General features: G+C 36.4%; 2 protein-coding genes, 1 long non-coding RNA gene and 1 pseudogene across 3 annotated transcripts; 3 read left to right on the forward strand and 1 right to left on the reverse strand.

Annotated features, from left to right (window-relative positions):
• Positions 1–855: 855 nt before the first annotated feature.
• Positions 856–1,243, forward strand: LOC137576815 (uncharacterized). The gene is made up of 2 exons (XR_011032321.1): positions 856–981; positions 1,043–1,243. It is a non-coding gene; the product is annotated as an uncharacterized lncRNA (long non-coding RNA).
• Positions 1,010–1,696, reverse strand: LOC137576814 (DNA-directed RNA polymerases I, II, and III subunit RPABC4-like). The gene is made up of 3 exons (XM_068290121.1): positions 1,522–1,696; positions 1,290–1,382; positions 1,010–1,210 (listed from the first exon to the last, which is right to left on the reverse strand). Exons 1-3 carry the CDS (start codon positions 1,577–1,579, stop codon positions 1,188–1,190), a joined length of 174 nt encoding a protein of 57 aa, XP_068146222.1. The 5' UTR covers positions 1,580–1,696; the 3' UTR covers positions 1,010–1,187.
• A 140-nt stretch (positions 1,697–1,836) lies between these two features.
• On the forward strand, positions 1,837–3,609 carry LOC137576812 (U6 small nuclear RNA (adenine-(43)-N(6))-methyltransferase-like). Its single transcript, XM_068290120.1, is given in 5 exon segments — positions 1,837–2,054; positions 2,116–2,179; positions 2,182–2,349; positions 2,352–2,739; positions 2,804–3,609. Coding segments are annotated over 5 exon segments (885 nt in total). The 5' UTR covers positions 1,837–1,943; the 3' UTR covers positions 2,958–3,609.
• A 9,220-nt stretch (positions 3,610–12,829) lies between these two features.
• LOC137576813 (uncharacterized) overlaps positions 12,830–14,529 on the forward strand; it is a 49,199-nt pseudogene continuing 47,499 nt past the window's right edge.

A 14,529-nucleotide genomic window follows, 5' to 3' on the forward strand; every position in this document is an offset into this window, starting at 1 on the left:
TCCGCTCATTTTCCACAAATAACAAGAATAAGCAACTAGTTCATCATAAGTATTTTTAATAGTTGTTTTTCTACAAACTATGAGTCCTCCGAAGACATTTTGACTTTATTTGCAATTTAACGTGCATCAAAGACCACAACTGCAAGAGAATAGTAAAAGTCACACAACAGTTTGAGAGTGATTGGAGCTCCTCTTTCAAACAATGATTACTTACGACGCTTTCGGTGCGCTTGTACATGATGCGGTAGCCACATTCACGGCAAACGTATGGGATCACGTGCTCTCATCTCATTCGTGATGGGTATCTCTAAATGTAATAGGTAATATTTGTAAAACGTGGGGTACCTAAACACAGATTGCAGTTTTTGTTTTTAAGTTGGTTCCAAAGCCATGTGCAGAACAACTATTCGCCTAAATCTGTGAGTTTTAATGAAGACCAAGCTTACCTCCGCAAATGTAAGTCATGGCGGTTTTCCCATTGTCTTTGGTGCTGGGCTCCGACATATTCAAATGTGTTTATTCACAAAACTGGTTTTGGTTTAAACGTTTTGTACGAAAAATGAGAAAATTTAATTACGTTTTTGTTGTTGAGACGCCAAAACCAGACAATATAAGATCCCACTATAAGGTAAAGAAATCCCAGTATAACGTATAGGAATCCCAGTATAACGTAAAGAAGTCTCGATATACGTATAAAAATCCTTGTATCAAAGGTTGAAGGTGATAACAGCTGTTGCACAAAGCCAACAGCTGTTCAAAAAGTGGCGGACGAGATCACGATTTTTTTATGAAGGAAATGGCTTAAATATATGTAACAAAACCATTTTTAAGGACTTTAAGATAAAACACACTCCCTGAACATCATCAGTAATGGATAGATCTAAGAAAAATCAAATGCACCACCGTAATGTGCTGCGCTCACCACCTGACTATACAAAATTGGCAATAAAATACAATGACTTTCGAAACGTTTGCGCATTGGTATGTGTTTCAAATAAAATACTATTAATTTACCTCCATACTTAATCAATGTTTCTTCAAGGAATTGACGGGAAAGGTAACAGTAAATTTTATGCAGGAACGCACATTACGTGAACTAGCAACTTGTTCATCATAAGTATATTTAATATTAGTTGTTTTTCTACAAACTATGTGTCCTCCGAAGCCATTTTGATTTTATTTGCAATTTAACGTGCATCAAAGACCACAACTGCAAGAGAATAGTAAAGTTTTTGACACAACAGTTTTAGAGTGATTGGAGCTCCCTCTTTCAAACAATGATTACTTACGACGCTTGGTGCGCTTCTTGTACATGATGCGGTAGCCACATTCACGGCAACGTATGGGATCACGTGCTCTCATCTCATTCTCGTGATGGCATTCTAAATGTAATAGGTAATATTTGTAAAACGTGGGGTACCTAAACACAGAGTGCAGTTGTTGTTTTTAAGTTGGTTCCAAAGCCATGTGCAGAACAACTACCCGCCTAAATCTGTGAGTTTTAATGAAGACCAAGCTTACCTCCGCAAATGTAAGTCATGGCGGTTTTCACATTGTCTTTGGTGCTGGGCTCCGACATATTCAAATGTGTTTATTCACAAAACTGGTTTGGTTTAAACGTTTTGTACGAAAAATGAGAAAATTTAATTACGTTTTTGTTGTTGAGACGCCAAAACCAGACAATATAAGATCCCACTATAAGGTAAAAGAAATCCCAGTATAACGTATAGGAATCCCAGTATAACGTAAAGAAGTCTCGATATACGTATAAAAATCCCTGTATCAAAGGTATACGTGATAACAGCTGTTGCACAAAGCCAACAGCTGTTCAAAAGTGGCGGACGAGATCACGATTTCTTTTATGAAGGAAATGTCTTAAATATATGTAACAAAACCATTTTTAAAGACTTTAAGATAAAACACACTCCTGAACATCATCAGTAATGGTTAGATCTAAGAAAAATCAAATGCACCCTCGTAATGTGCTGCGCTCACCACCTGACTATACAAAATTGGCCATAAAATACAAAGACTTTCGAAACGTTTGCGCATTGGTATGTGTTTCAAATAAAATACTATTAATTTACCTCCATACTTAATCAATGTTTCTTCAAGGAATTGACGGGAAAGGTTACAGTAAACTTTCGGCAGGAACGCACATTACGTGAACTAACCAAAGTCCTTTAAAAGAATATTTTCAATTGGATGTGGATTTTGCTCCTGGCAGTTTAGTGCCCACATTGGCTTTACGTTTAAATTATATTTTATGGTTGGAGGATTTGCTAGCGGCACAAAAAGGAAACTCTAAAGTGCGGGGCATTGATATAGGATGTGGTTCATCATGTATATATTCCTGCTGGCAGCCAAGAAGAATCAATGGGAAATGTTAGCCCTGGAATCAAAACCCCAGAATATTGAATATGCTAGAGAAAATGTTAAACGCAATCAATTGGATGACCTTATCGAAGTCTATGCCCAACCGGATAAGACAAATATATTTAAAACTTATTTCGAGACGGCCATGGATGAGCAAGTCTATTGTTTTTGTCTATGTAATCCTCCGTTTTTTGACTCGAACTCGGCTAATCCTATGGGTGGAGCTTCACGTAATCCTGAGAGACGTCCGGCTCCGAATAACGCAAGAACGGGCAGCGCTGAAGAACTAAGTTGTGCCGGTGGCGAAGTGCAGTTTGTGCAACGCATCATAGAAGAGAGTGAAATCTATAAAGAACGCATATCGTAAGCTTTATCATCTTTCTTAACCCTAAATTAAGTTTAATTCATTTAAAACTGTTCTTTGTAGGATATTCACCAGCATGTTGGGAGTCAAAGCCAATGTACCCAAAATATTGGTCATATTGAAAGAGCGAGGCATTGAGCATGTCGCCACAACAGAATTCCATCAAGGACACACCATGCGCTGGGCAATAGCATGGAGCTATCAACAGTTTGCTTAATTTCAGCGTTCACCTTTTATTTTTTTCTACCTTTAAATGAAAATTTGCATGTCCTTGCTCACTTTTTTCGGTTCAAAACGGAAATTATCGTATTCATTTTTTATCATCTGCACAACATAAACACGCACAGCTGGTGAACATGGGCAGGGGCTAGCAGCTTGAAGGCGTGGTCATCGCCGCCCTTTCTTCGTCACGTTGTACTCCCACACACCTTAGGGTTTACAAAATATGAGGACTTTCTTTTATTTTTAATTAGTACTTAGCCATTCGGCTAAGAGTGCATATTTTGTATACTCTTTTTAAAGCATTTTAGATGTTTTTGATTACTATGTAAACTAATCTTTTAAAATTAATATCGCAACTAGGTAATTAAACTGTATTACAGATTATTACAATTTAATTCTGAAATGAAATCGAACTTAGAGCTTATAAAAGGGTTTCACCTAGGAATATCTTAAATGTATCTTTGAATATTCCTATCAACAATACAGTTTTTATCAATATAAATAAGGCAATGTGTATTTTAATGATATGTATAGAGAGAAACGTCACATATTGTATATATGTATCAGTAGGCAATATTTTATGTTGGAATTTTAATTTTTAGTCCTACGATAATTAAAAAGGATTATACCTTTGAATGTACCTAAAAGTTGAAAGACATACTTAAAAATTCATTGATTAATGATTAATGATCTCCGCTTGATTGAATTGAATATGGAATACCAAATTTAGATATTTCGTATGTATAAAATTTTAAAAAAAAATTAAGAAAAAAAAATATAATATAAATAATTGAAATGTTTAAAAATAAGGATTTTCCCTTCTACATTATACATAAAAAGCAATTTCAGTTATTTTTAGAGAACTCATGTGTGTGCCCCTTGCAGATTTTATGCCTGTGGAATTTTGTTCCTCCTTCCTTTCCCTTATTTTATGATTTTTTAGTCGAGCCTTAAATTCCTTTACGCGACTGTAAGTGTATATGGAACTTCGCATTTTCCGCACTCGGTTCGTGTTTGGCTTCTTGTGTTGTCTTTTTATACCATACACCCATAGGGTGAAATGGTATATTAAAGTCGCCAAAATGTATGTAACAGGCAGAAGGAAGCTTCTCCGACCCTATAAAGTATATATATTCTTGATCAGGATCAACAGCCGAGTCGATCTAGCCATGTCCGTCTGTCTGTCCGTCCGTCCGTCCGTCCGTCTGTATGAACACGCAGATCTCGGAGACTATAAGAGCTAGAGCCACTAAATTTGGTATGTATACTCGTGTATTATGCACATGTACAGAGTTAATTGGAATTTCGGCCACGCCCCCTACGCCCCCAGGAATCACATAAAACTGTTTTTCTTAAAAAGTATGACAGCTAGAGACATCAAATTTCGTTTGTATACCCGATTAGTTAGCGCGCTGAAATTAATTGTTCAAACTTTTGCCACGCCCCCTTACGCCCCCGGAATCACACAAAACTGCGTTTCTTAAAAATTATAATAGCTAGAGACATCAAATTTGGTTTATATGCTCGTTTAGTTAACGCGCAGAAACTAATTGTTTAAACTTTTTGCCACGCCCCCTTCCGCCCCCGGAATTTACATAAAAGTGGTTTTCTTCAAAACTATGATAGCTACCGAAATTAAATTTGGTATGTAGACTAGCTTAATAGACGCGCAGATATCGGCTATTTAAACATATTGCCACGCCCACTTCCGCCCCCGCAAATTAAACAGAACTGATTTTATCAAAAACTAACAAAGCTAAAGTCACCAAATTTAGTATGTATACTGGCATAGTATGCGCGGAGAATTTATATATTTTCACATTTTGCCACGCCCACTTCCGCCTCCATAATTTAGAAAAAACCGATTTCCTCCTGTATTTTTTTGACTATCGCATTCAAATTCGGCAGACTAATTATTCTTATCTATTTCTATCAAACTACCAAATTTTATTGAAATCGGACTAGAAACATGCAAAATATGAGTATGAACGTATTTTACTAAGCGGTCCACAAGGCCAGAATTGGCCGTTGGCTAGTGGCGGCGCTAGAGTGCTCGTGTGTTCGTAAATGAGCGAGATAGCACATAGTATAAGACATGTAAAAACAATTTAATAGACAAACATTTGGTTTTCGAAATTTGAAATATTTGTTTCACCTGGTGTATGGTATACCCAAGTCGACGAGTCGACTTACTTGCTTCATTAGGTTTGCGTTTGCTTTTGTTTTTATGGCATTTCCACACGTTAAGGTGTAAAAACAACGTAATTTAAATGCAAGAATTGTGGCTTTAAAGTTCACAAAGCAAATGATTTGAAAAGGCTGTCGTCATATACTACTCTAAGGGAAATTCATTCAGCAGGTGTGGCCAGAAAAATGGTGGATTCATTTCAGGGAATCTCTGCTCTGCCTTACATTCTGATTTTTCAGGCTATTGCCTCAATTTGGCAGGCATGTACACATGCTGCTTTATCCTGTTTCTGTTTGTTTATTCGTTTAATTGTCTGCGCTTGGCTTGTATGTAAGTGCTAATTACTAAACACGGTCAGGATCACGTAGGGTACTTATTGTTTATACCGAACTACCATGAAAATGAGAATGAATAACGGTCAAATTGAATTGGTTCGCTTTCATCGTTGCCCTCGTGATCTTTGTAGGTGAGTTAATTTCAATTTTGATTTTACCATTACACTCGACTTGTCTATGGTTTGTTTGTTTGGTTGCCTTTTTTATGGTCAAATCGTAAAAAAAATTTAGAGCAGCGCAGAAAAATTATGTTTGTAATACATTTTTAATGGCATTCAACCAACTAGGCAGGGCAAGGCGAGGAAAATCGGTTCGTAGCCAGGTGTTTGCTCTAAGTAATTGGTTACGAATTGGGGCGTTGGTCTCGTGTCTTTTTTTTTTTTTTTTTTTTGGCTATTCATAATTAACTAAGCGAACAACAATAAAATAGACTGATGGAGGGCACTTGGAATAAAGGGATGAAGGATTTTAGTAAAGATTTTTAAAGTCACCTTAGGTTGATCCAATGCATCGAAAGGAAATCAATTTTCAATAATGAAAAACCAAAATAAACATTAATACCTTTAATTTTTGTAATATTCGTAATTAACTGTTCCAAAACGGAGAGAAAAAGTCATTGGGGCTGAAATTAAAAGTTCTAGAATGGGAAATTGGTTGTATATTTCGAAAGATTTCATTTCCTCATTGCCCACAGACATCAATCACATTTTTTTAGCCTAAGCAAAAATAATAATCATCATCATTCTAATTCGCATCATCATCATCAATCAGGATCATGGTTGAATGCTATTTTCTAAGAGGGTCAATGGCCTACGACAAACTCAAATGGCAATGCGTGGAGAGGGAACGGGAAAATGTCACCCTTGTCTATGACTAGGCATTAATGCTTATGCCTTTGCTTGTCACATGGCCAAATTGAAAAAATCCATTTTAATGCAAGAGTTAAAGTTGTGGCAGACAGAAAATTCACTCCGTCTTGTTTGTCGCTTGTCAATTCGTGCGCCTAACTCTTTATGTGGCTATAGGCATGCCACAGTCACATCACATCACATCAGAATCACGGTAGATACAACATACACGTAATGCAAAACGCAAAAACCAAATTGTTGGGTAGGAAATGCAAATAGTATCCTTCTCTCTAGGAATATTCAGCTTTTCCTGTGGCGTGTCTCCCTCTGTCCGTGTCATTCATGTAACCTTTCAATAAGCGCATGTGTTCGTGTTGTTCCTTTACATGTGTGTACGAGTGAGTGTGCGTGGGAGAGGAAGGCAGGCAGGCAGGCAGGAATGGCATTGTGTTCGTCGGGCTACTCTTGAATCCGATTTTAAAGTCATCATTGAGCAGTTTTGACATACGAACTGTCATTTTTTGGTTTCGACCAACTCTCCTTCTCCCTATTGGCTGGTTAATATTGATAGCTTGGCAGATAGCCAACCAGTCAGCCAGACAGACAGCTAGCTAACGAGCTAGGGAGGCAGCTCGGCAGGCGGATGAACAGGATATAAATGCAGACAGCCATGCAATATGCGCAACACTTGATCGCTTTAAAAAAAAATGTTCTTTGCTTTTTATTAAAGCCAAAGAGCATTTCAGGTTAAAAGGTTTAGTTTCATTAGAACGCAAAATTTAAGTGTTTCATCTCAAATTAATTCCATAAATATTAAAATGGCATAAGATATTGAATTTAATTTATAATTTTTGTAAACTATAATTGTTATGGTTAATGCAAGCGAGAAACCTTAACCATAACCTCGCGACAAATAAACCAAGGTATATACATAATAAATATGTATAAGAAGAATTTAAATTCAAGGAATGTTGACTTAAATTTGATCACTAAAAGAAAAACTTTTATTTGTTTTACTTGAAGCCAACTGGGCGTATGATTAATTGTATTAATTCAAAACACATTAGGAAAAAACCAGAGGGCCGGGGCTAACTTCGACCGCGTCAAAGTTTGTATACCCTTGCAACTTTTTTGGTAACTCTTTCCTTACCTATTAGCCATCAATGTGGAAGAACGTTTTATCTAAAAAGGCTTAAGCTTGAGAAAGAAAGGCCTACAATCATAGGAAATAACGAAGATCTTGATCAAAGTCAATGTTTTCCACCGATCGTTCCTATGGGAGCTATATGATATAGTCACCCGATCTTTATCAAATTCGGCACAGTCATTAACATATAACAGCTATATGATATAGTCATCTGATCTTGATCAAATTTGGCATAGTCGCTTATAGGCGTAGTAAACTCTCTAATATTAAGTTTCACGACAATAGCTCAGAAAATAACGAAGGTATTGAGAAAGTCACTGTTCGTGACTTGGCCGTTTGTATGGGAGCTATATTATATAGTCACCCGATCTTGATCAAATTTGGCATAGTCGCTTATAGGCGTAGTAAACTCTCTAATATTAAGTTACACGACAATAGCTCAGAAAATAACGAAGTTATTGAGAAAGTCACTGTTTGTGACTTGGCCGTTTGTATGGGAGCTATATGATATAGTCGGGCTATGGTATAGCCCGATCTTGATCAAATTTGGCATAGTCGCTTATAGGCGTAGTAAACTCTCTAATATTAAGTTTCACGATAATAGCATAGAAAATAACGAAGTTATTGAGAAAAGTCACTGTTCGTGACTTTGGGGTTTGTATGGGAGCTATATGATATAGTGGTCCGATCCGGCTGAATCCGAGATATACAACGCCTGCAGTATATACAAGCCTACGTGCAAAATTTCAGCTCTGTAGCTCTTACGGTCTAGGAGGAGTTTGCGTTGATCCAGACGGACGGACGGACGGACGGACGGACGGACGGACGGACGGACATGGCTAGTTGTACTCGTCTCGTCGTGCTGATCAAGAATATATATACTTTGTATGGTCGGAGATGCTTCGTTCTATGCGTTGCACACTTCTGACCAAAATTAATATACCCTTTTTGCAAGGGTATAAAAAGAAGACAAGGTATTTCTATATATACAAATATATCTTTTAGCTACCATATATTATGTCAGCGCTTATTCAATTAGTTTATCCGACTTTCGCTGTAGTCCATCCCCTAACAAAAAAAAAAAAAACAGAGACAGACAATAAATGAAGGTGCCACAAAAAGAAATTTGGCAAATTTTTGTCGACGATGATGTTGTTGCTGTTATTTCTTGTTATCGCGTAGCTAAAATGACATCAGATATGGCAGGCGTTACATTCTACAAAAATACATATACATATGTATCTGAACGATGAAGGAAAAATGGAGGAAAAATAAGTAAGTTTTGGCACAGTAAAAAGTGAATAAGATACAACTCAAAGAAAATCCTACGGGAATTGCCGTTGGTAAAAGCAAAAGGTTATACGAAAACTCAACACAAATTTGCCTTTAAAATTTATTATGTTTTATTGTCAATACTTTAAAAATTGTTGCGCTCTACTGGCTCTTAAAAGGACACCAAGCTGAAAAAAAGGACACGAAAACTTTCTTCAGTTCTGGCATTTGTCCCAGGGGTAAAAGTTAGTAGGCGGCAAATGACACAGGGCGAAAGAAGCAAAACGAGCAGCCAAGGGCAGGTCGAAAGTCAAAGAGGAAAGATTCAAGAGCAACGTGCCGTATACGTAATTTTGCGACGTTTTGTTTGCCACACAAAACGAATCGAAGACACAAAGGCTATTTATATTGTTTCCCTTTTTTGACGCTCATTTCCCTTTCTGTCTTGTACCCTATTTTTTCTCGCTCTTCTCTTCTTTGTGTTTGGGTTGATAAAAATAATGACTTTGCATTTGCGCGTTGGCAAATGATGCGAAATGATGGCCAAGTCAGCCTTGAGAGAAACTTGTCAGTCATTTTATCAACCTCAAAAACAAACCCAAACAAAAGCCCAAAATGAACGGGCTTTAACTTTAAGAATTGGTCCATAACGAGGAGGACAAACTTTTCAAATGCTCGCATACTCTTGCCTTCTGACGCTCAAGCATTTTTGGAATTTTACAGAAATTTCCAGTGAGTTTTCACACGCCGTGACAGCCAAAAGGAGGTCCTTGTTGTTGTAGCTGGTGCCACTCTGATGCTGCTGACGCTGACGCTGCTGCTGCTTCTGTTGTTGAATTTCTGGTTTGTACAAATTCGCGCATTACGTTCCCATTCACGCTTGAAAAATTGTCTGCCAGATCATGAACACATCTTCCGACGGGGGGGATTATGGGAGCATTTCCTTTTAAAATAAAGGTCTGATCTTTCTGAATACAATATGGAATAAAATATATCCGCCAACTGATTTTGATATTTAAGATTCAGGTTACAGGTACATATATTGTTAAACTGATTATATTGTATTTTTAGAGTATTTAATAACATTATACTCGGACTTCTATTTCATTCATTTCATATTATGTTTTACATATGCAATAATTGGTCAAATTACTAATTCACTTATTTATTTTCTTGAGGTAACGTATTAAACAAATTTAATTAATATCCGCATCCACTGGTCATGCCATATTTTTCAGTTAGCCTATCATCTGATGCTTGATCCTTTCATTTTATTTTAACCCTTTTTAAACTCTCATTGTTTTATACAAATTTTAAAATTCAGTCAGTAAGTCAGTTGCAGTGCTAACACATCGTTTTTAAAAGTTTATGTAATCTATTGAATCTGTTTTGTGGTGATAAAGTTGTAAGTCAATGAATAATAATGATTCCTTTGAAAAGTCAAATTTTATGTAATTTGCTGTGTCATTTCTTCACTTTTCTCAAGCACCGTTAAGACCTTCTGTAACTCTTCAATTTATATCTTGAGCGTAAATTGAGTCATGCAAATTTTCCATTCAAAATGAAGCGCTTCAGCGATGCTGGCCTTTGTTCGCCCCTCTTCAATGAAATGTGTTATGTCCATGTGTGTTGAAATAATGTGGTTGGCAGCTATGTAGTATAGTAGTTTTTGTGTACTGTGTGTTGGAAGGGTTCCAAAAAAAAAACCCAACAAAAGTGCAGAGAGAGAGCTCTACAGATTTTGGTTTATTTTTTCTCCCTTTAAAGTCAGTTCTAAATCCAATTTAAAGTTATTTTTGTGAAATTATTATTTTATTTCTTTCTGGTATTGCTTTCAAGTTAGCTAAAAGCAATTTTCCACACACAGGGATTAGTCATATTTAATAAACACGCAGGGAAAACCTGCATTTAGTCATGTGCACTTGAAATATACTTTTGAGTAGTAATTGCTAAATATTTGCACAATTTGTCCTATTATACAGGGTGTTGTATTTCATTTAATATTAATCAGGGAATTTGCATAATACGTATATATAATTTTGTTGATTAAAAATTACGCCTTAAAATATGCCACGTTTTTATTGAAGGACAATGATGATGATGGTGTGCCTGAATTAGTATAAACAGCGCACCCTGTGCAGAGCGGGAGAGAGTAAGAGTGAGGGGAGGAAAAGCAGGGACAGCAAGTAAATGAACAAATACAATAAAAGCGTACCAATTTATTTGAGTGTGTGTGTGTGTGTGTGTGTGTATGCTCTTTTATGTGAGTGTATGTAAATGAAATATATAAAAAATGCCAACCAACTCCAAAAAGGCCAACGCCGCAGACAAAGCCAAGAAAAAAAACAAAGAATAAAAATAAAAACACTAGAAAAAATATTAAACCTAAATTAATTTAAGCCGCCACGAAGTTTTAATACTCTTGGAAACCGTTATACTTTAGTTCTCTTCAGGACAAAGGCATTAAAAAAGATTATATCATTAATTTTCAAATATGGATATCGGGGGTTTCTTTAAAGGAGCTCGTTCAAAGGCTGTCAAAAATTAAAAAAAATGTTTTGTATTCATTTTACCAAACCAATAAAAAATGTTGATATTTCGAAGTTGATAAATTGGATATCGATGAGGTAAGGTAATTGGCAATCAGGATAAACAAAATTGCGACAAACAATCACTTATTAAACGCTAAGTTAATATCGAGGATTTACTCCATGCAACTAAAAGTTATAGCTGAAAAATTATGGTTTATCCTTTTCCAAAACCATGTTTACCTCTAAAACATGCAGGTAATAGAAAAAGTTATTATATAATAGTATTTTACTCAAAAGTGTTCAATTGTTAAGTACCCTATCACTAAAAAGAGCATCGAAATGTGAAAAAAACAGCCTGTGGGGCGGATGCGGCGGCTGCGACAAGCCTTTGCTGCTGCGTCAACATTGTGTAGCATACTTATAGGCAACTAGTTTCAAGTCCATAAGAATCGTAGTATCCTCGAAACATACTAAACAAAGATACAAATAAAAACAAAATTTTCATTGATATTTTTTTATGGACAATACTTCCTTTTCTTTCTTCTTTTTTTCTGTATGTGTGTGTGGCTTTTGGTTGTATTATTTTATTTTGTTTCAGCTGTTTACAGCTGGCTACACTTCAGGAGATATGTATGCGAGTGTGTGTATATGAGTGTGTGTATGATGATGATGCCATTGCCTTGGAAAAGTTGTGAGGCTGCTGCCTCTGCTGCTTTGCTGTTGCTCCTTCTGCCAACTGCGGCAGCTTACTCTCTCTCACTAATTGTTCTCTCTTTCTTTTTGCACATTGGTGCGTCAAGTAACAAAAAAGTATAAATTATTTTTCATGCAAAATATACACTATATACTGCCTGTTACAGTTTTATAAACTCTTCTCATTGCAGTTTAGCGCAAATGAATGGTAACATAATTTAAACGTGAGCTAATATTTAATAAACTATTTATGTAACTAATATACATACATACATATGTATACTAGATCTTGTCAGTTCACAATACCCTCCGGTGAAGCCGTAATCGAAAAATGGTAATTTTCATAAGACGCTTTTTTTGTTAACATTTTTGTACAACTTTTGCTCTAGTGTGGCCTCTTTTTTTGCAACCCACGCTTGCTTACTCTCTCTCTCTCTCTCTTCGTGTTAGTTGTGTTGTGTTAAATTCTCTCTCTTTTGCTGCCTTGGTGTGTCGTTGACTGCCGGCGAACGCTGACGCAGACGTTGACGCAGCGCTGCCTCTGACTGTTGTGCTGTGCTTGTGGGTCCTGCAGGATAACAAAGTCAAATCGAGTCAGAGTCAGAGTCACATTCAACTGTGTATTGTCCACTTCGGTTGGGAACCGTTCCGTTTAGTTTAGTTTTCGGTTCCGTTGCGTGTTCAGTGTTGACGCGACTCTGGCTCAAGTCAGTTGTGTGTGTAGTGTGTGAGTGCCTCAGAGAGACAGGGTTTTCTTTGCATTAGGGTAAAACATTAAAGAGTTTTTGTCGGGCTGCCTCCTCTATGAACTGTTTGGTTGTGCGCATCAAATATTTTTTATATATGAATGAAAACATTTTTCTATACTAAATTTAAAATAAACAATAAGAAAAAAAATATTTTTCGAATATTTTTAAGCAACAAATAGAAAAACAACAATAAATTAAAGGTTTCTCCCAAACAACAACAACAACAACCAAAAGGTTCAAAGTTCACGAACAACAAGTGAGAGCTTATACACACGTGTAAGTGATTGCCAGTGAATGCGATATACATATGTATGTATGTATCTGCAATTGTGTGTGTGAGTGATTGTGAGTATAGAATTGATTAAACAACAGTCAAAGCTTTAACTGGTTACCTAGGCCAACAGAAAAAGAAAAGTTCGAGAGAGATAGACACGAAATTAAATTGTACTAAAATGGGTTGCAATACAAGTCAAGAGCTCAAGACCAAGGATGGCTCTGCCTTGGATGCAGTCAGTAATGGCGGTGGAGCCGATGTGGAGCCCAGTGCCCCACAATTGGAGCAAAGCGAACTCAATGAATTGACAAATAAATCATCAGCTACGACAACTGCGAATCATCATCATGCCAAAACGAATTCCCTTATATCGAATGGAGAAGCAGCCAAAACAAAAGGTGTAGGAGTTGGATCAGTAGGAGGAGAAGGAGGTGGAGCAACAAATGGTCTTTGTGATAAGGCTGAGATAACAGAACTCAATGATGAAGAGGATGAAGGTAACTTGCATATAGCAGAACATGATGATTTAGCCTCATTCTCATGTTTTCGCACATTTTGTCAGTATAAGTGTGTGTGTGTGTGTGTGTGTGTTGAAGTGTGAAGGAAGCCTTTTTGTGTATGCCTTTTTCGCACTTTTTCTTCCGTTTTTTTGGATTGTTCAATGGTCTCGCAAATATAAATTGTTTCATCTTCTTTCGCCGCCCCACTGCATACATATATCTCTCTTTGTCTGTTTAGTTATAAGCACATTTTTATTATATGACCATAAGCAAACAGCAAAATTTGTGCAGATTCTTAACATTGTTAAGTAGCTGCCCTAAGGCAAATGGGATAAATGGCAACGGAAATGGCCTTTTCGACTTTAGTCACAAAAAAAAAAAATACTTTGCCTAATGGATATGTGTCCTGTTAAGCCCTACTGCTCGTTCATTCTTTTTTTATGTGATCTAATAAGGCCATGAATATTACTAATACAACACTGACTTTTCTTAGTAACCTGACGATATTCTTTAGCTAAATATGTTTGTCATTAGGGTGGACCATTACAAAAGAATATGACTTAATCTTAGCTCTGTGGTGGGCGTTTAATATTATTCATACGACATGTTTTCTGCAAATAAGGCCACTCAACACACCAACATAACAGGCTGTTTCATTATTCCAAGTTAAACGTATGCTTTAAGAATTCGATAACTTACAAAACATAGTCAATTTCTTTAGTATCAAATCTAGCCATAGATATTACAGAATATAGAATATTGAAGAATATAGAACAATCTTTATTAGATTGTTAGCCAACTAAAATTTGGAAATTCAACATGCTTTAACATTGAACCTACTAAGTAGATGACCCATTTGTCCTCCACTGCTCCAAAATATGACTGATTAACTTTTCCTTTCGTTCTCTTTATTGGACCATTGGATTACAATCTGTTTTAGTTAAATTTTTATAATATTAGTTACATTAACTGTTGTACAAATCACAGTTAAACGTTTTTATCGTGGACTTCTTTTTAAGTACTTACCGAA

Source organism: Drosophila tropicalis, unplaced genomic scaffold, assembly GCF_018151085.1.
Source record: "Drosophila tropicalis isolate 14030-0801.00 unplaced genomic scaffold, ASM1815108v1 contig_593, whole genome shotgun sequence".
In the NCBI taxonomy this organism is placed as follows: domain Eukaryota; kingdom Metazoa; phylum Arthropoda; class Insecta; order Diptera; family Drosophilidae; genus Drosophila; species Drosophila tropicalis.

Coding starts and splice junctions, on each gene's coding strand:
- LOC137576814 (XM_068290121.1), bottom strand. CDS start 1,579: ATGTCGGAGCCCAGCACCAAAGACAATGTGAAAACCGCCATGACTTAC. Junction 1,383..1,521: donor CATGACTTACATTTGCGGAG/GTAAGCTTGGTC, acceptor TATTACATTTAG/AATGCCATCACGAGAATGAG. Junction 1,211..1,289: donor CAAGAAGCGCACCAAGCGTC/GTAAGTAATCAT, acceptor ATTCTCTTGCAG/TTGTGGTCTTTGATGCACGT.